We start from the raw sequence: 26,040 nt of genomic DNA, 5'->3' as shown, positions 1-26,040 counted from the left end.
AAATAATTAAATTATCAATACTGATTATGTGGGATGTCTGGTGGACTAAAATAGTCGCAAATTGGTGCCAAGCGATCCTTGAAGATACACTTTCGTACTTTATTGCGTATACAATGCATGAATATATTGTGCTGAAGGGGTTTTCCTTTAAAACTTGATGTGCATTCTTTCCAAGAAATTTTGGAAAGGCACTGAACTGCAAAAATTCATGTATGTATTAATGACTTGGCAAATTCAATCATAATTCAATTGTTGTTATAACTATGGATGTTCTAATCCTATCATAATTAAATATTTGTGTTGTTTTAGTCCACTGTCACTAAATAGAATGACTCAATCCACCATGACTCGATTATCTCATCTAATGAATCTATGACACAAGTAAATTTGTCATGTCATATATTGGTATATAATTCCAAAAACTTAAATGCAGTCATTATTCATTGCATCTTCATTTGATTTCATTGAAATTTAAGAAACTTCTAATATATTTATGTAAGTATATAATTAACAATTATTCTTTCCTATCCAAACAAATGCAAGTTAGTAACATTCCATTGAAGGATCAGTTATATTTTAGCATTAGCAATCGACCAAAAATGTTCGATAATCTATTTTGCATTACTTAAATTTTTTTGGAGATATATTATCATGTACGTATACATTAACTTTCGTATCCAAATGATTCAAATAAGTATCTTTCTATTGAATGATTAAAGTTTTGTTTTTTTTATCAATTGGTCGAGTATGTTTGGAATTTCTCCCGAAAAGAAAAAATGGACGAAAAAATTAATAATTTCCTTTCTTTTATTTTAGTATTTCATCATGTTTACTTGGATCAAGAAACGATGCCGAAGGAACTCAGCACCATCTTGTGTCTCCAATAAGAAATCAAGACACTCATTCTACTCAGAAAGTCCAGATGCACAGTCACCGCATTACTTTGAAGTAGAAGACGAACAATTTCTGAACCATTCATATGAAGAAATCCCAGAAATCATCCCTTCTTCCTGTCTTACTACCGAACTAGCAATGCAAGTTACCTCCCTTACTGATCAGCTTCTGTCTGGAATATCCAGTGATTTTGATAAATGCTTTATCTGTGGTAAAAGTTCATCGCCAGCTGAAAATCTTTCTAAAGACACACTTTGTACCTGTTATTCCGAACCTCTACAAGTTTATGAAAACGAATATGCCGACATCCCATCTGGTCTAAGAAAACGTTCTTTCGATGATTACGACATTCCAGTTCAAACTTACAGCTGTGACCACGTTTACCTTTCCTTAGCTACCAACAAACGTCGACGTTTATTTAGAAGTCGTTCAGATATCAGAAAGCGACCATTACCTCAGCTTCCTTCCAGACAGGTGCCGGACGTAACTGATGACTTCAGTGATACTGATGGTGACAGCAGTGGATTTTATGAAAATATAGACTCTGATAGTGATAGTTCAGTTGTTGGACCGTATATGTCGGACTCCATTTTGGTTTAATAACCTTCGGCTTGCTTTTGTTATATGTCGTGTTAAATTTGTTGACTTACAATTGTTGATATGAATTGTTGTATTTTGTTTTCTTACAACGTTGTTGATTTTTAATTGATTTTGTCTTGTTGGTTTTACAAATATTGATTAAAATATAAATTTCGAAAGGATTATTGTTAATAATAGGGTATAGTTGCAATTTATTGTCGCAAAAAAAACACGCTGTAAATCACTAAATGCAATGGAGGCATCATTTATTTGCATTAATCTGTTCATAATGGTATTTAAGTGCAAGCTTATCTATCCCTTAGCTATCTGTGAGTCAATACCACTGAAAGGCCAGGATGCGCCAATGTCATTTTGGCAGATCAGTTTTAATGGATTTTGGATACTGTAAGGCAACTTTCAGGTCGATCCTTGGTTCTTTAATTTTTGGGTGTTAATTAATGTATCTTTATAATGTTGAGAGAATTATGTGAAGATCTCGAAGGAATTACTCCACAAAATACAATAATTTTGTAAGATAACTGGGAATTTCTCAATCGCCATTTTCTTTAGGCTAATCGTAATGTAATTTGTTTGCTGTTTCAAATTATCTAAAAGATCCTGTGTTCGTACTTTATGAACTTAAATGTAGCACAAACCTTCGAAGCTGTGGGAATATAGTATAAGTACATTTTGTTTAAACGAAAAGTCACAATTGTCTCAAAATAGTATATCTAGACTGAAGTCATTGGAGATTTTATCATACATATAGAAACTTGCATCTAGTGTCCATGTCGTGGCAGAGGACAATCTCGTTTGGAATGTCGACATATGAAATTGGCCATGATTGCCCATCAGTGGATTTAAGGTTTCCGTTGAAGATTCAAATTGTATATTGAATAAAAGGTATTTGGAAATACATGTACAAAAGACATAATTATGTTTTGGTCATTACTACTGAAGCCACTTAACAATAATATGAATAATATATATATTATTTTATAGTAAGAATTTTACATCAGTGTTCATGCTATCGAGTGAGGCATGTATAACTACTACATGAACTTAACGCAAACATTAAATCTCTTTCTGTATGTGATTGCAATCCCGCTTGGATGTAACAAAACGGCACGTTTTGTGAACGAGTTTGTCAAGTGTGTTTGCGTGCAGTTTCAAAGTAAGAATATTGAATATATAAATATTCTCGCATCAACGTTCGTACCATGTACGATCTCGTGTCGGTCATGTAACTATTACATGATCCCATCGCACATATTAATGGCAGTACATATCGCTGAGTGAATACTAAATGATATGCACAGTTCTTTTATTTCCTTGAGTATTTCAACACATCGGATACAAAGAAAAACATGCTAATGCTAGTATGAGTCAATCAGTGATTAAATCATAATTTTGTCGGATTAAGTCAATGTCACTGACATACATGAGTCAATTACTAATTAAATCATAATGTTTTATTTAATCTTAATACTTGATGATTGTTGTTTTAAGTCATATTGACTCAATCGTCTAGGGTTTGACTCTATGACAGGAGTAAACTGATAGTGTCATTTTTGGGATATAAAATATCAAAATCTGTGAGTAGAGTTCATAATTCATCCTTCGTTCACTGAAAATCAAGGCATTCTAATCAATCATAGTGTCAATAAATTATTTTAGATTATTTTTAATGTAAGTATCTATTAACTATTTGACTCGTTTCATGAAATTTCCATAAAAAATAATTTTTATTATATATCATTGGTTTTCTTTTACATGTGATTTAAATTTGCCATAATGCATCTATGCATATTTCGTAAGTATTTATTTTTACTGATTAAATACATTTTCTATTCTGCACGTAAAGTTAAATTATATTTTTATATCGTTTTTCAGACTCTATTTCCATCATGTTTACTTGGATCAAGAAACGATGCCGAAGAAACTCCGCACCATCTTGCATCTCCAACAAGAAATCAAGACATTCGCTCTACACTGAAATTCCTACTGTTAAGTCACCAAACTTCTTTGAATTAAAAGACGAACAATTTCTGGACCATTCATATGAAGAAATCCCAGAAATCATACCAACTTCCTGTCTTACTACCGAACTGGCAATGCAAGTTACCTCCCTTACTGATCAGCTTCTGTCTGGAATATCCAGTGATTTTGATAAATGTTTTATCTGTGGTAAAAGTTCATCGCCAGCTGAAAATCTTTCTAAAGACACACTTTGTACCTGTTATTCCGAACCTCTACAAGTTTATGAAAACGAATATTCCGACATCCCATCCGGTCCCAGAAAACGTTCTTTCGATGATTACGACATTCCAGTTCAAACTTACAGCTGCGACCACGTTTACCTTTCCTTAGCTACCAACAAACGTCGACGTTTATTTAGAAGTCGTTCAGACATCAGAAAACGACCATTACCTGAACTTCCTCCAAGACAAGTACCGGAAGTAACTGATGACGTCAGTGATACTGAGAGCGACAGCAGTGGATTTTATGAAAATATTGACTCTGATAGTGATAGTTTTGTTGTTGGACCGTATATGTCAGAATCCATTTTAGTATAATTACGGTTGCAAACTGTTTGAATGATTGTTATCCAATAGTGCTCCTTATTGTTATTTTATATTCTGTTATTGTTATTAAGATGTTAATAAATTATTACATATTACGACGTTTCTTGTTACTTTTAAGTAGGACTGTTCGTCATGATTGGATCATTCTTACACTTAAGGCTAGTAGACCCATCATCTTCCAGTAGTCCAGACTCTATTGTCACTACATAATATTTGGCATGTGTGCTATAATATTTAAAAAAATTTGGGAAAAATCAATTTTGATCATGTTATGTCGTGCATTCATTTCAAAATATCCAAATGTATTTTTTCATTGAGCATTATTAAGGTTTCTTTTAGATGGCATACTACGCAAGTTTTTTTAAATAATGAAATATGTGCCTTACAAAACGATATTGCCATGTTTCGCAACTCCTCTATTATCACTTCATTTTCAACAACATAATGAAGTAAGCATTAAATAGATTCCAGACACCATAAACACACTTGTATTCCGAAGCTACAGCATGTAATGAATTAGTGGTCAACACCAACTACGCTTGTTATAACCTTACAGAAAATTAGTAGAAGCCGCAATCCTTCGCAAAAGAAGTTGATCTCTGTATGGGGCACAATTCAGAAAGTGTTATGTCCCTACTTAGTATTTAAAATCAATAATAACACTGGATTACAACTCGAAATCTAGGCTTATCGCTAACACTGTCTCGAATCAGATTAATATTTCAATACATATTAATTTACTAGTCTGCATTTGTGTCATATCCTCATAATTTAACTTTGAAGTTTGGCCTAAGCCTTGGTTGGGTACCGAAGTCTACATGCAGCCTTCCTAATCGAGATTAAAAAAATGTTAACCGATTATTTTCCTTTTACAGGGATTACCGAAAGGATAAACCTAGATTAGGAAATATAATAAACTTAAATTCATGTTTTAATATGATGTATAAAAACGTACTGAAATATTCTATGGAAAACTACTAATTGGGAGCTATTAACTATTTTCCATATCCTCTTTCTGATCCCACACCCAAAATGATGGGCTCTTTAGAGTCTTTGCAACACATAATAATTATTATAAGTTATAAAGCGAAATATACTTATCCTTTTCAATAAGCATTTATTCTTTTGAAATATAATATTAAACATAATTTAATCAATTGATCAAAAATGGTACAGTCTCATCAAAATGTGCCACGAACTCATAAAAAATACTTGCACAACCCTTAAAATTCCAATCAATAGAATATTTTAAAATTTGACACATTGCGTTTTAAGCATATAGTCCTCGAAATGCAGAAAAAATATGGAACAACGCATGTGAGCGAAGCAGAGATAGTCATGACATGTGTGCTGTACGTAGCCCATAATGAAGTCATTAACGATAACATTAGGCATATTGACGTGAAAAATACTAATTGTTTTATTCAATAAAAGTGCTAATGGTTAATTGTATATGTAATAATTAGCAAAACAAACACTTGGTTTGTATGCTGAAAGTGAAAGTTTTTGGCAGTTTTATTCTGCCTGTTATATGAAATCTGTCCATACATACAAACATTATTTTGCTGCATGATTAACACATACATTTTTCACGTGTGGTGTGTTTTCACACGTTTGTAATTGCCCACTGTAGTTATTTTACTCATGACATGTGCAATGTTTTAAAACCATTCATCTGTTATTAATAACAATTGTCGTATGAAACTAGTACAGTGATCATGTTTTTGCTAAATTGAAATCAAATGAATGGAGTTTTACGTTCTACTTTTCTGAAACATGTGAGCTAATGAAGACGGTTTTGCTAAATTGAACTATCATATTATTCATGATATGTAAATCGATTATTCCTCGCAAAAATATTTGGCAAATATATTTCTTTTTTAACGTTACCATAAATTATCGATTTTTATGCAACCAGAAAATATTTGAGGGCTGTATTGTAGCAATAAAAGCTGTTATCAATATCTTCACGTCTAATTTCACGTTTGAAATCATTGCCATTGCAGACACGGCCAAATTTTATCTGTGACTTTCTGTCCTGAAGACAAGACTTATATTTAAGGAATATGGCTTGGTACTATATCTAGTCGCAATCAATATACCATTAGAACATCAAAGTGCACTTTAAAGGGTCACACAGTATTTTCATTGTGTGTTTAATTGCAATCCATTACATCATTAAGATATGAACGATTGGACCCAGATTTTATTTGAGTATTGCTTGGAATCCATCAAGCGGTCTGAATATTTGATTTATAAAGCATAACACAGAATTTGAACGTATACTTTACATTAGTTCAATCTATTAAAATTTGAACGATTATTCTTTATTCCGCAATCAACATATATTTAAGGGAAATAACTGCGTATGCCTATTAGATATATTGTGTAATCATGGTGTTATTTTAACAATGGTCCTAATGACCCCAAGGGAGATAAAAACCCTACTGATATAGCTAATTGTTCTTACGCTCTATACCTATTTACCTAATTAATTTTCCATTGTTCCACTATTGTTCTTTAACAGATAATGTTAGTTTAGCATGACGTACCCCGAACACAAATAATTAGTCACGTGATTACGCGTCTTCACGAGTTTAGTGGACGTGATCTGGTGAGGGACGTCAGTGTTGAGATATCTGTTCAGATAGCCAAGAGGCAGTACATAACACCAGATTTCAGTTTTAAGTCTACATTGTCAACTATACTTTAACAAGTGTACATTTACTTAAGGAATATCATTTTGTTTAGTATCATCATTTTTACCAGTAAGGTAAGTCAAGCTGAATATTAACATAGACTGAATGCAACTTGGCATGGTTAAGTCCGAATACTTAAAAATGTGTCGAAAACATTTATATAACTAAAGGTTGTATTAAAACATAATGCATCTGCATAGAGACGTCGTTTTAACATTTCCTATGGGCAATGAAAGGATTGTGTTCTTACAGCTTTTTCTAACCCTGGTATCCTTGCAAGACAAAGTCACGATCCCACCAAATATTATGGTTTATGTAGCTCAAACTCGTATGTATAACTTATAGTTAAACGGACCATGTAGGGCTGTTATGAGATAAGCTAAACCTTTGGTGCTTTCATATTTGAAAGGAATAATTTAAGGCGAACGGATAACATTATCATGCAAAAGAAAATAATTAGGGTAAAGGCCATACAAATGGTTTCTGTCCTTATACCAACGTTGTCGTTCAACGAAATATGTTATAACTAGTTTCTCATCATAAAATATTTAAATCTTACCAATAATATGATTTTTCTAGTATTCTCGCACACTAATAGAAAATAAATTACACCTTTCTAATATAAAATCTGTAAGATAAATGAATTGGGAGCTTATCCTACTGAAGTAGATATAGGTAAATTTTGAGTATGTTCTGACACGTTATTTTCAACATCTTGAGGTACACTTCAGCATCAACTTAATAAGACCCTTGTCACTTTGGACTCAACGGATGACATAATGAGAATTTGAAGACAAATATTATAAACAAACAATCGAGGCATTTGACGTAATATTTTCAAACACATTTCGAGTAGTATTATATTTTGAAGTGGTTAGTGTTTAAAACCCCTCGAATTGTCTTATTTTCTTCAGTTTAATTGCAATTGACCTTAGGACAAATACTTAAAATTTAAAAGTAAGTACTAACATCAACACAATTTTAGTTTCCTGTCGTGATCGTTCTTAAATATTTGTAAATCCTTTGTAGGGTAGTAACCGCCTCTAGGCATCCTCAATTCAAAAGAAATAGATACACCGCAGAGCTTTGATTACAGTGAAATGTAATCCCCTTCTTTAAAACAATAATCGTAGTGACGGTAGAAGACAAATTGTGTTTTGTTGTCTTCTGTATCGCATTAATGTTGTAGCTTTAGACGGGGAGGTGAGAACTTTTGGTTTGACGACTTTGTGTGTCTAACATTTAATGCGATGGAATTTGTGAGGCTTAAGTTTTCATAGTATGACTTGCATCTGGCAGACCAAAGTAAACATCTGTGACGATAAGAACCAGAGTCTCCAATAATGAATTCTAGTTATCAATTTATTATTCCTTTCTATAGAAGGATGTGTTTCATAATTTTGAAGCTTAAGGGTAATCCAATGTCATATTTATTTCAGAGATAACCCAAGTTATTATGGCGACAATGATAAAATGGTTCAAGAAAAAATGTCATCGAAGATCGTTGCCTGGTAGACAACCACCTAGTGCTATAGATTTAAACAGGAGGCTATACGACGACGCAAATATTCCAGAAAATAATGTTAGTTATCATATCTACGAAGAAATATCAACACCACCACGAAGTCCTATGGAAATAACCGAAGCCGTGGAATCATTATCTAAGAGAGCAGGAAGAACCAACTGTGGAGACTGTTTGAGTAGACGAAATGATGGTGGAAATCGTGACATGTTACTAGAACAGCAACTAAATCGGTACAAAATTTCACAGAGACCACTTCCTCCAACCCCAGTTACTGATACCGCGCCATGTCCATTGTGTCGCAGGAAGTTGACCCAAGGCGAATTCTGCTTTTGTGAACTTAGAAACAGGCGAAAGAACGTAACATGTAGGTGTTCAGAAAACCATGTGAATCGCGATTGTCCAGAAGCCCTCATTGACATACACTTCACCCGTGGGCGCTTTACTCCATCTCGATCACCAAGACACTCGATATCGCTTTGCTCCGATCCAAATGATACAGTATACGTTCCTGAGAGTAAATGTTCAGATAATAGCAGCGGTTATTATAGTGATGATGACTTAGCATTACGCCTAGGATCTTTGGGATTACACAAACATGGTTTAAGGGGCTGTCTTTCCCACAATGGATTTCATGCGGTACCAAAGATGGGAAGCAAAGCAGTCAAAAGAAGCTACAGTACTAATGACGCTCCGTGTAAAAAGAAACCCGTCTCGCCACTATATCTGTCACCAGTGAAATTAACAACCCAAAGATCAGTACCATCTTGTGGTATCTCGAGATCGACAGAAAAGGCAAAGTCTAACTCAGGTTGCAAACGCAAACATTCTATTGGACCCGCCGAAGGACGTCAAGCAAGGATTCGCACTGGTCTTCAGACTTATCGTTCTTTGTCAAATAATAGAGAATCACAAAGGGATGCCATTCAACAGCGATTGAATTTCTCAGCAGACACACCTCAAAAGAGACTACCTAAAGATAGCCAGCTTCGCAAGCGACTTCAAGAATACAAACAAACTAAACTACAGGTAACGGAATCTACCGGGGGTATATCGCATAAGATGGAACGACGTAATAGCTTGCTTTACAAGAATTTAGTAAAATCCAGAATGATTGCTGATGATAACTGCCAAAACCGCACCCAAAAGGTCTTTATTGCCTACGTTTAAGTCTTCAAATTATTGTTGTGTGATCGTCATTGTATCAATCGTTTGCTCGTGAAACATCTTGTGTGCTCTTGTTTTCTCCCCAGTAATGAATTGATGTACATGTGTTTTCTCTGTGGCTTAGTCTTCAAATTATGGTCAAGTGTGATCTTCAGATTTCCTTAGCATGATCTGTCGTTCTTGAAACATCTTGTGTGCTCTTGTGTTTTGATGTCTTTTCACTGTGATAAACATTATTTGTGGTTTTTTCTGTATTTATGTAAATGTATTTATGTTCGATTTGCATGATCATCATATTATTCAATAAATTTGAAATTGTCGAAACAATCTGTATCCCTTTTATTCAACATGGGGTCATATGTCTTTAATATGTACCAATCCGCACCCCCTGATATGCACGAAAAATGCATTTGACGCTGTGCTTAGTCATGTCCCTTCGGCAAAATACAGACCTGACACTGATTTATGTGCATTAAAAGAGCAATCAAAACAAGTTATATCATGCACTTCGACGTAAAACTGGTGGCAAAGTCGACAGAGATGCTCAATAATTTTCGTATGATAGTTATTTGATTAGATTGCAGCTAACTTACTCTGTCCCAGTCTTGTGTTAAATACCTTTCCTTGCAAGTTGTAATAACCGCAAATAGCTCGTACGCATGTATTTCTTTTGTCGACGAAACTGGGTCCTTCGTGATATTTTGAGCTATTGCCTATGCCGTAACGTTTTATCAGTGCTTTAGAGGCAATAGTTATGATCCAATGGGAACGAAATTTTATGAGCATGTATACATTAATGAGGGCTTTGGCACGTGATTTGTCGATGAATTGCCTTAAAGTTATTAACCTTGGGTAAACAAGTCCTTATGCTCGTACTTGAACGGATGTAGACGAATTAAATCTAGAATGTGTTGGACTAAGAGGAATTAAAAATCCTTGGCCCATGTGTCACAGTCTGTATACAAACGTTGGCCAAGAAAAAATATTCTCATTACTCACTACATAGCGTTGCCTATCTTCAAAAGCCTATTCAGGTGCACTGTGGACAATGCATTTGTATAAAGGATGTTTCTAATAATTCGGACATTTTAATTTACTCGACTAACAGTTTTTGAGTTGTTGCTCTCCAAAATTGAGTGTTAATGCAGTAGAGGCCAAATATTTGATCGGCTATAATGAAACATGAATAAGATCGCGAATGATTTAGACTTTTGCGATTTTCAGATAATTCGAATTATTGTCCTCGAATTGGTAAAACTAGGTGAAAATTGGCTTGTGAATACGGAATTTGAGTGGCATATCTGATATAGTTTTTCGAGTTATTGCCCTTGACACATCTAAAGCAGGGAATACCTATTGTTCATTAATTTGGCAATATTGAAATTGGAAATATATGGGCGAACTGAGATGGATTAAAGCTTCATGCACATGAATGATGATTGTAAACAACACCATTAATGTGATATCTTCGATAATCTTTCATATCCAAGGGGGTTTGTTTAACAACCTGCTTGTAGATCGATGGGATCTTAGTTAAATTATAGCATCATGGATCCTGACCATGCCCAGTTGGATAGTAGAAATGGTATGGCCACTCGACATTCGATAAGGTTGGTCTGGACAATAGCATAAGCCCATTCTTTCTGTTTGTATCTTAATGAAATTTTAACGAAACAATCCTAATGTAACTTTAAAGAAACTAATTCAAACGAAACAATCTATCACCTACGAGCCCTCTAAAATGCGACACATTATTCCTTGTTCGCCTCTTCGAAGAAAACCGGATTGAAAAATCTGAAAGTATCACCTTAACCTATGATGGGACTTTCAGATAAGCGACCAAGCCGAGCTTGCTGGTGGAACTTAAAAGTCAATTGACGATCATTTCTTCTGGGCAAACCATGATCGCTATGATCTCATCAATAAAAGGGTACTATTAAGTTTTTCATCAAGACACCCACATTTAATTAAATTATATTTAATAAATATAAAATGAATGAAGCTATGTACAATGAAATAATTATAAGCACTAGAATGACACATTATAATCTATAAAGTTAATCTACACATTCTCGTATAATCTGACTTGAGAACGAACCTGGCGATGAAATGTCTGTCTCTGAAATTGAGTATTGCTGCATGGTAATCTGGATGAAGCTGCTCTACCAATTGTCCTCGATCTGGATTCAGATGTAGGTACATTTTCGTAAACTTTAGGTACTTGTCGAGTTATGGGTTCCCGGATAACATTAAATCGAGCACCATTGGCACGGGATGATGATCGGCAACGCCTCATGTTTTGGGTTCTAGACAGAGCTCTACATCCCATTCTTGGTCTTGGTGGTGAATGTTGGCGTACACTTGGTTGGGATCTTTGGCGGTTAAACACTTCTTTTGACCTTTGACGTAATATCATTTTCTGGAACTCGAAGGAAAGGCTGTCATCTGAACTTGATTCCGACTGGCTGATGCAAGAATCAAAATATCCACTACTGCTGCTATTGCTATCATCGCTGTAGGACAACTCCGGGAAATTCTTTAGTTTCTTCAAGGGGTTTTCGGACACCGGTTTACCTTCTTGTGGTATCTCTGGTAGAGGTCTCTTTGAAAAGTCTGGTTGTCTACGTTTTGGTTTAGACTTAGATTCAATAGGTGTAGAACATGATATTTCATCTACTTCATCATAATCGTCGTCCGAAATTTGATTGGAATTTAATACAGAGCAAAAGCAGACAAGATCACCTTTGACTTGCTTTCGTCTGCACACGGGGCAGATGGTTTCAATTGGTAACTTATCAACAGATTCCATAGTAATTTTGTCGGTTAGTGTAACAATTGCGTAAGCTAATTGATCGGGACTGATTATATCATCGATCTCCTCATAGTCGTGATCAACTGTGTCCGTTTTGACATCGAATAACGATTGATGACTTTTAATTTTAGCTTCTCTTGCAGATGGTGCTGATTTTCTTCGGCATCGTTTCTTGATCCAGTTCAACATCTTAGATTCTGGAAATAAAGAATACTATTAAAGATACGGATCAAAATTTGATACCTTCATTTTCTATTTTCGGAAATCAACGATTTGCAAATGTTCGTACTTAAAATATACAGTAACGTTCAGAGACGGTTCAAATCAGTCCAGAGACAGTTCAAATCAGTCCTCAAAGATAAAAAAAAAGTGTCCGTAAGATTGACTCCGAATGAAAAAGCTAAATTAGATGCTGAAAGATGTACCTTCATTTAAAAATGAACCTAAGAAAAGTCAAAGGTAACATTTTTTGCACACACAAAAAATAGAAATTCAGTAATGAGCTTACACTTACAATTTGAAATAAACCTTCGACTTCTTTAAAATTATTAGTAATTTTCAGTTGGAATGCAAGAAGAGAAATGAACATACCTTTTTCAATTTCTGTAGGTCTTATATACTAAAGCTGGGGTTACAAACATAAGCTTAATCTAGCTTTGTTGGTCTTTACTTTTTCATCGTATCGACCAATCGCGAGACTCCTGTTGATCACGTGATTTCATTAACCCCATGTATCTCTTATCCCTGTGAAAAACAAAGTTAACTGTTTATGTCCTTAATGAAGTATTAATCCTGATTAACAAAAAAACCTCATTAATGCGAAAAATCAATAAATTTAATTGTTTTATTCAATGGTAAAATCGCAGTTCCCCTTTCTTATAACACCGATACATTGTTAAGTATTTGATCTTATGGGAACGGCGTAGACGAATCATTATAGAGTAAGCATTTGTTATTTAAGAAAAATCAACAAATTAGGCCAGAGAATCAACAAATTAGGCCAGAGAATCAACAAATTAGGTTAGAAAATCTACACATTAGGAAAGTAAATCAACAAATTAGAGAACATAATAAGAAATTAGGAGGCGATATTAAAAATATTTATGTATCATTCTGTTGATTTTAAATTTATTCTTTATGATTCAATTTGTCGGAATAATATCGTCGCGACAGTGTAAATATTGGAAATGAAAGTGATTTCCAAAAATCTATCGTAAATATAATGATATTTCCTTTGAAGAGATTTGTCCTTTAGTGTAATAGTTTTTTATTTGAATTATACTAATGTCTTATGTTCTTTTCATGCAAATAAACTATTTTTGGAAAACGGTTATTGTACACGGCGTTTTTTGATATACATCAAGAATATTAAAATTGTATTATTGCGCTCTGCATCTGCACTTTAGGGCCATTTATCAATGCTTACTGCATAATTCTGATCTCCCTTACATCTGAAAATTACATACACAGCAATGATCATCATTCCGAAGTTATAACTAGGAATGTCTACTGGATCACAAACCCATTTGATGTAGACACCATAAAGTCCAAAATTTCGAACATAAAGTGTCCAAAAATAGAACGCGACCCCTAAACCCTCAGATTGGGGAAATAAGTATATTATGGGGGCTATGTAGACTATGAATAAGGTAAAGAATCGAAAAGCCCAGTAGCAGAGTGGCATCGTGTGTTCCGATGGAGTGAACTCTCAAGCAATACCCAAGAAAGTTGTTAAATATAACGGAGCAAAAAAAGACTTATAGCAAGTTACTAGCTTTCTTGTTTTATATATTTATTTCGAATCCTCTTTATAATAATTATTATTATGAAATTTTATTTTTGACAGGAGACAAGAGAAGGCGATGGTGTTGAGGTGGGAGATGAACCTAATCGGGTATAAGATACTGAAACGATCAACTTGAATTATATGTATAATTTAAAGATGATGGCATCGAAATCGTAAGGTGTCTTGAATGGTGCACATATTGACATAAAGTTATCACCACTAAGTTGGATTATATCCTTTATCTTTAATTGCAACTTGTTTATTTTTCATGTAAGGATGTTTTAATCTCTTGATAATCCGATATCAAACGAGCCGACAGGACACATAGTTTTTCTCAAAAATAATAAACAAAATTGTACATCAATATTTACAAACCTAGGCGCCGTCTAAAGATCTGTAAACATTTATATGCATTCTAGAATAAATGATTAACCCATGTTCTTTCCATGTATGCAATTTTACGTTCACGTTAATCTAATACATGAGTTTTCTTTCCTTTACGCTGAACAGGACCCTTATTTGATCGATTGCATTACCCTTCTCCTATAAGTCCTTACTATTTCGTTGATTTTTCTTGGCTTTTCCTTACAATTTTTTGATGTCGCAGGATATAGCCTTACTGAATGGAGCAACTTAAATTATAATAGATCAAAACTTTTACATTCGACCACAAAACGCTTCATTAATCCTCAAAAAATTCAACCGATAATCTACATACGGATGATGACATATGGAATTTGTGACTGAATGTTGCACTTATTTTGCAAATGCGGTCCGTATCCATAATGGTTTTAGTTCAGTTATGCTCCTTTCCAATGAGCAACGTAATAGGCTTCAATGTCATGCACTTCAAAAGACAAGACTGTTTAAAATACAACATATATTTAAATTAAAATTTACACAAAATAAATTATTTAGTTAATAATAACTCGTTTAACTAATTAGATATTTCAATGAATAAATAACAAACATACAAAAGCAAATTATTTATTTTAAAGAATAAATTAATGAACATACAAAAGTAAACTATTTAGTTAAAAAAAAACTGAATAGTTTTAATAATAAATTACAAACACATAAAAATAAATTAGACTATAACTATACCAAAATAAATTATTTACTTAGTAAAGTCAAATAGATTTTATAATAAATTACATATAGAAAAATTAAATGAATTCATTGGAATATGTTTAAGAGTTGAGTTTAGATAAACATGGCCGATCAATAATAAATATAATCTGGAAATAAAAAAGAAAAGGATAATGTAAACATTTGATCTAAAATGGAAGAACTCTAGACAAACCTAATTATTACACGAATACAACTCTTGCTCGCTAACAAAGGGGGTTCGAAGGTGGAATTGAGATAGTATCTTCGGCATTTTGGTTTTTCCTTTTCACAGTGATGCATAACTGACTGGTGAAGAGAAAGCGAGTATTCGTTGAATTATTGAGATATTCGTTGGGTATTTGTCACGAGGCCATCTGAACAGTTTTAAATAGAGTTTAGAAGGCAGTGGCAGAAAATGTAAATTTTCTACACACAGAAGACACCAGAGAAACTGGTTTGAATCTCTTTACAAAAAACGTTTAGATTATTGAACATGCAATTTAAATATTATCATGGACTGACCGGTTAAGATGGCAATTATACCATGGTAAATCCATTGGTAAGGGGCACTATATTTTGGGTTTGAATACTGCTTCCGGTGTTTGACACAAAACCATTACTTGACACGCTTGGACTAGGAACAATAGAAGCATCAGCTACTGATGACATGCCTCTTGCAAATGGCTGTGCCATGCCTCTTCCGAAAGGTGTAACCATGCCTCCTGCGAAGGGTCGAATGAATGGCATACCAAAAGGAAAGGCACCCATCATGGCTAATGGTGAAAATGGTCCCATCATCAAGGGATTGAAGGGTGGCAAGAAGGGCATTCCAAACATTCCTGGAAGTAATGGAAAGGCTGATGCCATGGAAACCATACAGATTAAGGAAACGGCTACTTTTGGGTACATGGTGGTAGATTTCTGAAATTAGAACGAAACATCATTTTAGATTTCTAAATAAGAGTTTATATTTCTAAAATTAGACGAAACAAACATTATGCATTTCTGACATTTGAATGAAACAAAGTTTGTATTCTAAATAAATAATAATGTCATTTGATATTGAGCTTGACGAATTCGTTCCTATCCCAACAACATAAATGGCCAATAAAACAAATGAAATGTATTCGTAGAAATGTTATTGCATCATTGATCAGAGTGAATTCTTTATACATTTCAAATGTTAGCAATCGCTTTGGAGTTTCTCTTATATAAGGTATATAAAAAATATTAGGTTTATCATTTTCCAATGATGATTAAAAGTCCACACACAAAAATTGGTCACAAAAAATTAAGCATTGAAATTGTCTTAGTAGGAATTTCCAATTAATCCATTAGAAAAAGAGGCTGCACATTTTATCTAAAAATGCGTAGGGCCCATCTTTGTAAGCTTGAGTTAGTCGAATAGATAAAATATTTTCTTACCTTTACTTGGTGATGAACTGATAATACTAGTGATTATTGGTTGTGATGAAGGTCCATCACTGACCATGTCTTATATACCTAGCTGACAGTGGTCAATATAGTTAATAAATCAGTTATTAGTGACAGCAATGCATCATATCGACAGATCATTTAGTAACTAATGTGTGCACGGCATTGTTAGTCAATTTATATTTAACACGTTTGATGATTATGTACATCAATATAATTCATGTATATTATTCTGGATAACAGGTACAGATAGATCAATTTGTATCTGTCAAACTCATTACATTTAAATTTCATATCAAAGGAATCCTGCGTCCGACCATGTTCCTTCACCAACGCTGTACATCGTTGATGAAGAAACATGTCGACCGACTGAACTGAACGTCATTGGACCTGTGGAGATGGTTTCCCAAAGAAGGATGCGATGAATTATATTTAACCCGACAGTGTTAAGATGCGTCTTCTACTCATACTTGCAAATCGTACTCATTCTCAACGAGCTTGTGAAAGATATGGAAAGCTTCGCGAATTTTGCGTGTCATTCTTGCACAGGGGCCATGCTTGTCTTCTCTGTATCTTTCCAATTTTAGTATATCACGTGGGTAATACAAAAGTCAAAGGTTGAGTTATTGGCAAATCTGACCCAACAATGATTGATATAAAACGGTCAAAACGGAACCATCTTGTACATGTAGTAAAAATGTAACCGAAATAAGGTCATAACAAAAACACAAAAACATCGTAAGAGACAAATAAGATAGTCGAATTAAAGTAAGCATTATCAATACAATTTCAACATAACAATATATGACCTGTTATGTTAAATCGTAAGGTCTGTTTTGGCGGACGTGGTTCGGTATGAAGTGGGGTTATACGACCATCGGGTTAGTTATATCAATCGATAGACTATTGGCGTGAGAAATGATCAACGGATTTATCTCACTTTTCCGTCTATGTTCAAAAAAATAAATTTTGTTTTCGAACAATTTTATATACTCATAATGACATGTAAGGATATTTTTCGTCACTCATGTCTGTCCGCCTTACTACAGTTACTTGTAAACAAAATTTGGTAAATGTTGAACTCTATTAAAAAAAGAAAAGAAAAATATTTAATATCAATTATCTCCCTTGTTGTTTGAATCGCGTTCAATTTTTACTCGTAAACAAAGCACAATCCTTGACAAAACTATTTAAGGACCATATCGAAAGCCACTGCAATTCTTCTAAGCCCTTTAGAATAGACATGCATTTACGAATTGCTTGAAACTTGGCCGAATTGCTCATCAGATACCTATGATGAACACTAAAATTTGAAAAATATTTAATTTAAGCGTTAGTCATTGTTTTCGAAACTCTGTGAAATTTCCTTCATTTCCATCAATTTACTTTTAGAGAGAGCTGTGGATTATTGTAAAAGATAGAAATGCACAACACTTTCAAATAATTTTTAATTAGATATTGTATACTTGTAACTATAGATTTGGAAATGGTAACGGATTAATATAAGTTTCGGCTTGTTTCTAAAACCATAGCTTATACATATATATGCATAATTTGTAATTTATAAATGAATATTATTTTTCAAAAAGTATATCGAAAAACTGAATCATTTTTACCTGAGTTATTGCTCTAGCTCTTCAAAACGCGTTAAATTTTAGCTTGTTAGCACCCAGTTATTGGCGGATTCGGATGAAACTTCGGTTAAATTCGGTTAAATTACTTTGACTAAAGATGAACCTAACCGATATTCTACAAAATATTTGATATTATGAGATATACTACTCTGTGTAAGTCGCGAAAGACTCCGAAATTATATGTAAACAGTTTTAATACTGAAAAATGTCATAGATTTATCGAAATTTCACTTTAGGGGATATATACAATATTATTGAAAGAACATTATTTGTCCTTAATCTATCGGTTGTCGAAGATGGTTTTTCTAGACGTTGTCTAATGTATTTAAATTCAAATTGAAATTCACAAACATTACTCAATTTCAAGATTGAATATTTTTTCAACATATTATATCATTATACGTGAAGTAATTTAGTGTCTTTTCATTTTCCAAAGTTCATTATTGTAAATCAAACAAACACGAACATCCCTCAAAATCAAACTATGGCCATAACACTCCACAAAATCAAATATGACGAGACTTTCCCAGCATGACATCTAGCACTTTACGACAGTCACATGGGAAACTTCCTAACTATGGGTAACATTGCTAATCGAATCAACTTTAATCTTGATTAATCCGAATAGCTATCATTGTTATTTTTATAGAGAGTTCCTTTCCCTTGATTGGAGCATTGTTTCAATCAACAACCGTGGACAATTTCACAGAGTTATCTGCCCTTATCTGACTGAATAACCTCAGTTGTTGTTACAAGAGGGAGACGTGTCATTGACCAATCAGTGTTGTTGTTACAAGCGGGCGACCTGACATGGGAGGAAGTTGTGTCGCATGCCTTAGTGACACTACAGGGGGCAGATGAGAAAATAATGCCAGTTTAAACCCGGGAAATATAAAACCAAGAGTAAATTTCGAATAAACCACATTCTTTTGATTATCTTAGAAGTGTAAAGATCTCTACAGTTTTAATTTGCACTATTTAGTTTACCTATATATATTATATTATCAGGTATGTATTTTGGTTAGATGAAGACTAACAATTCGTTACACTGGAAGCGTGTTGAAAGTCCTGTATTATGTTAATATACTTACCTTAGGATTTGTAACTCAATGATCAAATGGAACATACACGGAACTGCAAGTTGACAAGCACTATCAAAGAGTCAAATTTTGGTTTTCTTGGTGCTTAAGCAATCTCTATCGTATGTTTTAAAGTTTTGTGTACCATCATATAAGTAATAATTAACCTTTTTCAGGATGTTCAGTTTACTTAAGAAAATCCGTGGCGAAGAGGAAGCTGTCCCTTCTTTTAAACGTTATTTTTCACCAAGAAAGTCCTGGTTATTGGATTATGAAGATAGCGACACCTGCCTTACGCGAAAGCTTAGATTGGAGACGAATGCTGTAGACGGTTGCCTGACAGTTTCACAAGAACTTGCTTTTGGAGAAGGTGCTGAAGACCACATTTACGAAGAAATTGGAGACGTTGTTCCCTTCTCTCCGATTGAAAGCTACGTAAATGCGTTAACTGTCTTAACTCAACAAATTGAAACCGATTTTGGTGAAAAGTCACGAGAAGATGATGATGTCTCTCCCGATGAACCAGCACCAGTTGAAACATTGTCTGCCTCTAGTCCAATGACTGTGAGATGTCGTGAAAAATGTGAGAGATGGTTAACCCAATTGTCAAAAGTGAACCCCACAGATTTTGTAATTCCAGAGCCCATGACACCTACAGACAACTTCGACCGTCGACCTCATTCCTCGAGCAGAATCCGTAGAAGACCGAATATCCGAAAGATGAGTGCTGAAAAACGTAAAGAACTACTCCAGAAAATAGAAGAAAACTGGTTTGACTCGAGTGATGAATCCAGTGACGAGTCTTATCCATCATTGGTGTCTCAGGAATCATCAGGTCGTCTGACCCAATCTTCATGTACCGAACAGACCATCGAAAATCCATCGAATGAACAGTCTCAGTGGCAACGATCATCTAGTGAAGAATCAAGTGGTATATTTGAAGGCAATTCTTCATGCAACAAGACTGGTGAATCTTCGGGAGCTTCTTTCGAGAATTTGAACAGCATCACCGAAAGTGACAGTGCATTTAGTGAGATTCAGAGTAAAGATCTTCCTTCTTTTCGTCCAAGAATTGGTTTTGGTTTGAACAGATGGTATCGCCATTAAGTGTAATCTAAAATAAGTTTCTTAAAATAGTGCTAAAAACATTTTGTTTCATGACTCGATACTGTTGTTCTTGTTATTTATTGTTATTGATGAATGTATTATATGAAATAAACATACATGCCTAAAACTACTTACTTGTCAAAATAAAAAGAGTTGCATTAAACAGTATTGTTAAATATATATCTTGAAATAAGGCGGCAAGGCATTTTCGAATTAGTCAAGTTGATCATTTATCAAAATTGGACGGCAAAGGATAATCCCGTTGGTCATTTGTCGAAATGAGGCGGCAAGAAATAGTCGAATTATAATCATTTGTCAAGCATTTTGCGAAATAGGGCGACGAACACCATTCGAGTTTTGCATGAACATGTCGAATGGGACGACAAGCCTTAGTAGAGTTTTACATTAACATTTCTAATGTGACAGGAAAAGGCGAAGTTAAGCCTTGGCATTTCAAAACAGGACAGCAAGCAATAATTTGGATTTTGTTAAACCACGTAATATTGAAATTTTCTAGGAAGTTTATTCATTATGGCATTCATGAGCACACTTTTGTGTGGAGTTTATTATTGTTATTTATATCCTCCCTATCATCCATCGAAAGGTACGACTGGCATCCATTGATGGATGTTTTTCCAGTTAATGAGAATTTTGGTTTTAGGGGTTTTGTAAAAATAAATAAAGGCATGAAAGTTTTTGCACCTGTCTTTCTAAATAATGATTCATTTTTCTCTGACCTTCTCTCAGGCAACTTTTGTTGTTTTGTCCGTTGTATTCCCTTGGCCACTATAGTTATCACTTTCAAACTGTGTGATATATATTAGATCAACAAGCCCTAAACAAATCATCGATATATATCGGTAAGCCACAAAGAAATAGCTTGACCTAAAACGGTATTCAATTAAGTACAAATGGCCTATTATTAGTCGATCACACTCGGGGTTCGACAAGGGGACGTGTTTTAACCCGTTGTATTCATGATAGCTATTAATGTATTTGACATTTTTGATTTATCTATAAATATTGACAATAGATATACTTATATAGTACACCCTGACAATGATACTCCGAGGGGTATTCAGTTCATACATTTTGATCGGTGAATTAATATACGTTAGGTGAGATTACGGGTTTGGATTAGCGTTATAGGTAGGCTTATGCAACGTTTTATACTTCGATGCATTTATTTGCTTTCTTATAACGCTATCGTTAATTTTTATTACACATGACGAATATGAAATATAATACGTTAGCAATATCATTACCTTTCATTGAAGTAAGAGTCATTAGATCAAAAACATCTTATTGCATAAATAGAGCATTCATTGGGCTTCTTTAGCTGCACTGTAGTATATTACGGTATAATAACGATTCTTCTGCTTCTTTAGTTGGAGTTTTTTGGGGGAAAACCGATGTATTAGTCACGTGTTTCAGAACTATTATTTAAAACCAATATGATGTGCAATATATACGCATTTTTCGTAATGAAATTATGGAATTAAATCAATGAACGATATAATAGGATGAACGATTTATATACAACTTGTTATCCATTTATTAGATGCATGCAAAGCACCCCCCAATTCACCGGAGCATGTTACATTTATTTATTTTAGCGAAGCTTTGGTGTTTTAGTGCTAACCTATATCTTGAATGGTCACCGAGTGCATGATAAAAATACAATAAAAAATCATTTGTGGTTTTCTTTATAGTTATTTTCTTTATCAGATATAATAGCCACATTTACAAATATAATGTAACCATGACCCACGAATGTAATCTACTGAAAGGGCATAACATAACATAATTTTATGAATACACTTGTCATATAAGATAGTAAGTCTTGAGGTGGATTCCAAGTATGTACATGGTCTGATTGTCTATTCAATATCAAAAGGCGGTGCTTGCTACATGGGATATAATTTGTCCCGAAACCTAACAGCGTGGCATATGATCCGGTTTTGAAGTGCAATGATCTATCCAGAACAGGCAAATTTTGGCCAATCGAAATCTATTATAGCATCTCGAAGTTAACACATTTTTTGTAAGTTACTTGTAACCGTGATTGAATTAGAGGATGTCAATAAGCTGCAGTAGGAAGCATCACATACCAACGTTTGATCTTTTGCATAAGAATAGTAGATTCAACATATTCTCCAAGTGGTTTCATCCTGTCAATTGGATTGTTTGGTTAAAGCTTGCACTGATTTTCAAGAAATGATTATCCTGATTAGCCCAAACGATCGATATTGCATGTAACCTACATAATCTCTTTTATCTGCGGATCAATTTATTTGAATGGATTATGACACCAATAGTTTGGAAACCGTCCAACCGGTCATATATAATTTGATTATAGATTTATTTTGTTATTTGAGATTTGACAAGTTGATTTGATTTTAAAGAGACGATATTAATTTTGTAAATAATGGATAATGACTACGGGTCACTGTAAAATAAGCTTAAACTATCACTGACCGCAATGCTCTATGGAAATCTAGTAACCATGTTAGAACACCGTTGAAGTGTAAAATAGTAAAAGCATTCATGTTCAAAAGCTCATTTGGGCCTCTACTTACAAATTTTGGAATCCTAGAGGTAGACGCTAACCTGAAGGTCCAAGGCTCCTCCTGGCATAAGTGTAGACAATACATTCGGTTTTGTCAACCCGGTTTCCCCTTTTCAATTATATCCATTCCTATGTAGGTTAAAGATGCTTGGACAGTAGTAGATAGAAAAATGAGTTTCTCTGTTATGGCAAAATTGTCATCATAGCTCAGTGCATATCACTGACTTAATGAGCTCGACCAAAAGCAGAAACATAGGACGCAATGCACAAAACTCTAAATCAATTTATTTTGAAAAAGTTATAAAGAATTATACCCGAATCAAAGCCGCCAACGATTCATCGTATCGGTATTCTTGCGTGTAGATAAATTGTGGTTTGAACACATTTCAATATTATTTTTTTTCTTTAAGAGGATCATTAGATTGTATTACAAACCCCCAGATTAATATTTTTTGTAATGTTGTATTTTACAGGGTTATGATATTATAGGCCCAGTGACCGTTACTTGACAAAGAACCCACTGTGTTAGCATAAAAGGATCTCGACCAGTAGAGCGAATTGGAAGGACAAAGTGTGAAGGTGAACATTGGACATTGTATTGTAGAAGAAGTTGGCATTAAATGGGATGTATTGTTTCAGCGTCACTACCTCGACGAATTGCTGATTAAAAATGACAACCGAAGGAGCGGGACAAGTTTCCATTGATTTGTGTTCGTGTGGTATATGTGATAGACCTACTATTTCACCCAAATGCTTACCTTGCATGCACACTTTCTGCAAGTCGTGTCTGAATTGTCACATACTGGAGGAGCTAGAGGCTAATCAAAATGGTAAAAAGACTTTTCAATGTCCGCGGTGTGGTGTGAGTATTCAAATACCACAAAATTCAGTCGAACCTCATACCGACAATTTTAAGGATGACGTCTTCGTCAATAGGTTATCCGAGGTGATCAGCATTTACAACGTTGACAAATTGTGCGATATCTGTGATCGCAGTGACATCGAGTCGCCAGCAGTTGATTGGTGTACGGACTGCTTTGACTCCATGTGTCAAAAATGCAAGACAGTTCATCTTAATGGCAGAGCCACCTCGCGTCATTCGGTCATTCAACTAGAGGAGTTACGGAATATGTCGGTAGAGGATATAACTAAACGGCAAAAATCAACCACATGTAGAAATCACGAGAGGGAAATTGTGAAATTTTATTGCGATAGATGCAAGATTGCCTTATGTGGAATTTGTTTGGAATTTCACAATGGATGTCGATCAGTTACGACTGTAGATGAGGCAATAAACTTTCACACTAAAGAACTTGATGCAACCGTTGAAAAGGCAAAAGAGTGCGAAGTGAACCACAATTCTATGCGAACAGATTCATTAGCAATTCTGGAAGAATCTATTGCGTCATCTGCAGAACAAATTCGAGCTACAGCTGCAGCATTGAGGGAAAAAATAGACTACTGTGAAAGAGTACTTCTTGAAAAGTTAGAACGTGACGGAAACGAAATGCGTACCAAAATTTCAAAAGCTGAGTGTCCCGAGATAGATCACTCCACGCTACTTAAATCTCGTGCCGATCGTTTTGATGCTGTCGTGAAATTTGGAAATGATTCTGAAATCTTGGAAGTCTTTTCTTCCATCAAAGATAACGTCAATGGTATGAATGCATCAAGAATGCAGGAGGACACCTTGGTCAAAGTGAACTTTATTGTGGACCCTATCGCACAAGCAATACAAAAAGACTTCAAATCGCTTGGACAAGTTGAAATTGAAGATTGCAACACTGATGCAGGTCTGTCATCCTGGGGTGTTACTTGTACATCAAGGGACGAAATTATTGTAGTTGACTGTAACAATAAACGTGTCCAAAAATTCAGCATTGAAGGGAATCTCATTGACCATATTCAAATCAGCGAGGAACCGCGAGATATCACGTGTACCGGAAGGAATGAAGTGGCCATTACGATATTGAAGAAATTTATCTTCTTCCTTGGAACCGCCAACGATATAAGGTTGAGAAGGAAAGTCAAGACTGAGAAGCAATACGACAGTATATCCATGGCAAATCTTCTGGACAAACTTCTGGTCAGCTGTATGGAAGAGAAATCCATCGATGTTATTGATATCGAAGGTGCTATATTACAATCGTTTAGCGCCGATGGTCAAGGTTTGCAGTTGTTTCAGGAACCCAGGTATTCCACCTTCGATAAGAATGGTAATATGTACATTACAGATGTTGCTCAAGGATCGGTAAAGGGAATTTCCAAAGAAGGTCAACTTATGTTCGAATACAAACCCGAGGGTGCTCACGTTTTGCGTCACCCACAAGATTTATGTGTGGATAATATTGGTAACATATTTATAGTCGATTACTCTAATAGTCGAATACATCTGATAACCAATCGAGGACATTTCCAAAGATTCATTCTAGGAAGTGAAAATGAATTGGTTCGTCCAGTTGCAATCCACATTACAGCTGCCAATAAATTAATCATCGTCCAAAGTGATGGAATGGTCAAGCTCTTTACGTACGAATGACCGGGAAATGTCAAAGTACGCTTTGCAGTAAAATGCATGTGTGCCAAATGCTGCGAGGCTGCTGAGAAGCAACTGAAAGAAAACTCATAAATGTTGATTTCATCACGATCCTCTAGACTACTTCTTCTGTATGTCTTGTCATTCCATTGTAAATTGTCTAGTTTTAACCTGTTATAGAAAAGATCTGCGAATATTTATTACGATTTTCATTCAGGAAAACATCAGAAAGAAAAAGAATTTGTTTTTGTTTGTCATTGTCATTTCGAAATATTTCGCCTTGTTTGAAAGAAAGTCAAAACACTAATTTATTTTACCATCTCTGTGGACCAAAATGTGTCCCAACTTTGAGATCTTATCTGCGAGCATTTCGTCTTAACAGACGACAATTTTCACGTATTATTTTATTTTATGCACTGGATGAAAGAGGAAACTAAATTCCAGCCAAAATCAAAGTTATTTATCAATTTGTGAATTAAATGTACTTTATTCATTAATGATGCAAATATTATTTATTGCGTAATGTA

The 26,040-nt window shown here is 34.5% G+C and overlaps 7 protein-coding genes across 7 annotated transcripts; 5 read left to right on the top strand and 2 right to left on the bottom strand.

The window, feature by feature from the left end:
• Window positions 1-825: 825 nt before the first annotated feature.
• Window positions 826-1,494, top strand: LOTGIDRAFT_171773 (hypothetical protein; the record flags this gene model as incomplete). Its single annotated transcript, XM_009048334.1, has 1 exon — window positions 826-1,494. One exon carries the CDS (start codon window positions 826-828, stop codon window positions 1,492-1,494), a length of 669 nt encoding a protein of 222 aa, XP_009046582.1.
• Window positions 1,495-3,267: 1,773 nt separating this feature from the next.
• On the top strand, window positions 3,268-4,049 carry LOTGIDRAFT_171772 (hypothetical protein; the record flags this gene model as incomplete). Its single annotated transcript, XM_009048333.1, has 2 exons — window positions 3,268-3,286; window positions 3,367-4,049. The coding sequence occupies 2 exons, from the start codon at window positions 3,268-3,270 to the stop codon at window positions 4,047-4,049; spliced, it is 702 nt and encodes a 233-aa protein (XP_009046581.1).
• A 4,164-nt stretch (window positions 4,050-8,213) lies between these two features.
• LOTGIDRAFT_171771 (hypothetical protein) lies at window positions 8,214-9,449 on the top strand (the record flags this gene model as incomplete). Its single annotated transcript, XM_009048332.1, has 1 exon — window positions 8,214-9,449. One exon carries the CDS (start codon window positions 8,214-8,216, stop codon window positions 9,447-9,449), a length of 1,236 nt encoding a protein of 411 aa, XP_009046580.1.
• A 2,059-nt stretch (window positions 9,450-11,508) lies between these two features.
• LOTGIDRAFT_171770 (hypothetical protein) lies at window positions 11,509-12,447 on the bottom strand (the record flags this gene model as incomplete). The annotated part of the gene is made up of 1 exon (XM_009048331.1): window positions 11,509-12,447. The coding sequence occupies one exon, from the start codon at window positions 12,445-12,447 to the stop codon at window positions 11,509-11,511; it is 939 nt and encodes a 312-aa protein (XP_009046579.1).
• Window positions 12,448-14,909: 2,462 nt separating this feature from the next.
• On the bottom strand, window positions 14,910-16,063 carry LOTGIDRAFT_237845 (hypothetical protein; the record flags this gene model as incomplete). Its single annotated transcript, XM_009048330.1, has 2 exons — window positions 14,910-15,282; window positions 15,698-16,063. 2 exons carry the CDS (start codon window positions 16,061-16,063, stop codon window positions 15,235-15,237), a joined length of 414 nt encoding a protein of 137 aa, XP_009046578.1. The 3' UTR covers window positions 14,910-15,234.
• A 3,415-nt stretch (window positions 16,064-19,478) lies between these two features.
• Window positions 19,479-20,408, top strand: LOTGIDRAFT_171768 (hypothetical protein; the record flags this gene model as incomplete). Its single annotated transcript, XM_009048329.1, has 1 exon — window positions 19,479-20,408. One exon carries the CDS (start codon window positions 19,479-19,481, stop codon window positions 20,406-20,408), a length of 930 nt encoding a protein of 309 aa, XP_009046577.1.
• Window positions 20,409-23,647: 3,239 nt separating this feature from the next.
• On the top strand, window positions 23,648-24,220 carry LOTGIDRAFT_137956 (hypothetical protein; the record flags this gene model as incomplete). Its single annotated transcript, XM_009048328.1, has 1 exon — window positions 23,648-24,220. A coding segment is annotated over one exon (573 nt), but the record flags the coding sequence as incomplete, so codon positions are not given.
• Between the last annotated feature and the right edge of the window lie 1,820 nt (window positions 24,221-26,040).

The sequence above is a fragment of the Lottia gigantea genome (genome assembly GCF_000327385.1).
Source record: "Lottia gigantea unplaced genomic scaffold LOTGIsca_120, whole genome shotgun sequence".
NCBI lineage: Eukaryota > Metazoa > Mollusca > Gastropoda > Lottiidae > Lottia > Lottia gigantea.
Note: the sequence above shows the minus strand (reverse complement) of the source record. Positions and strands in the feature narration are given on the sequence as shown.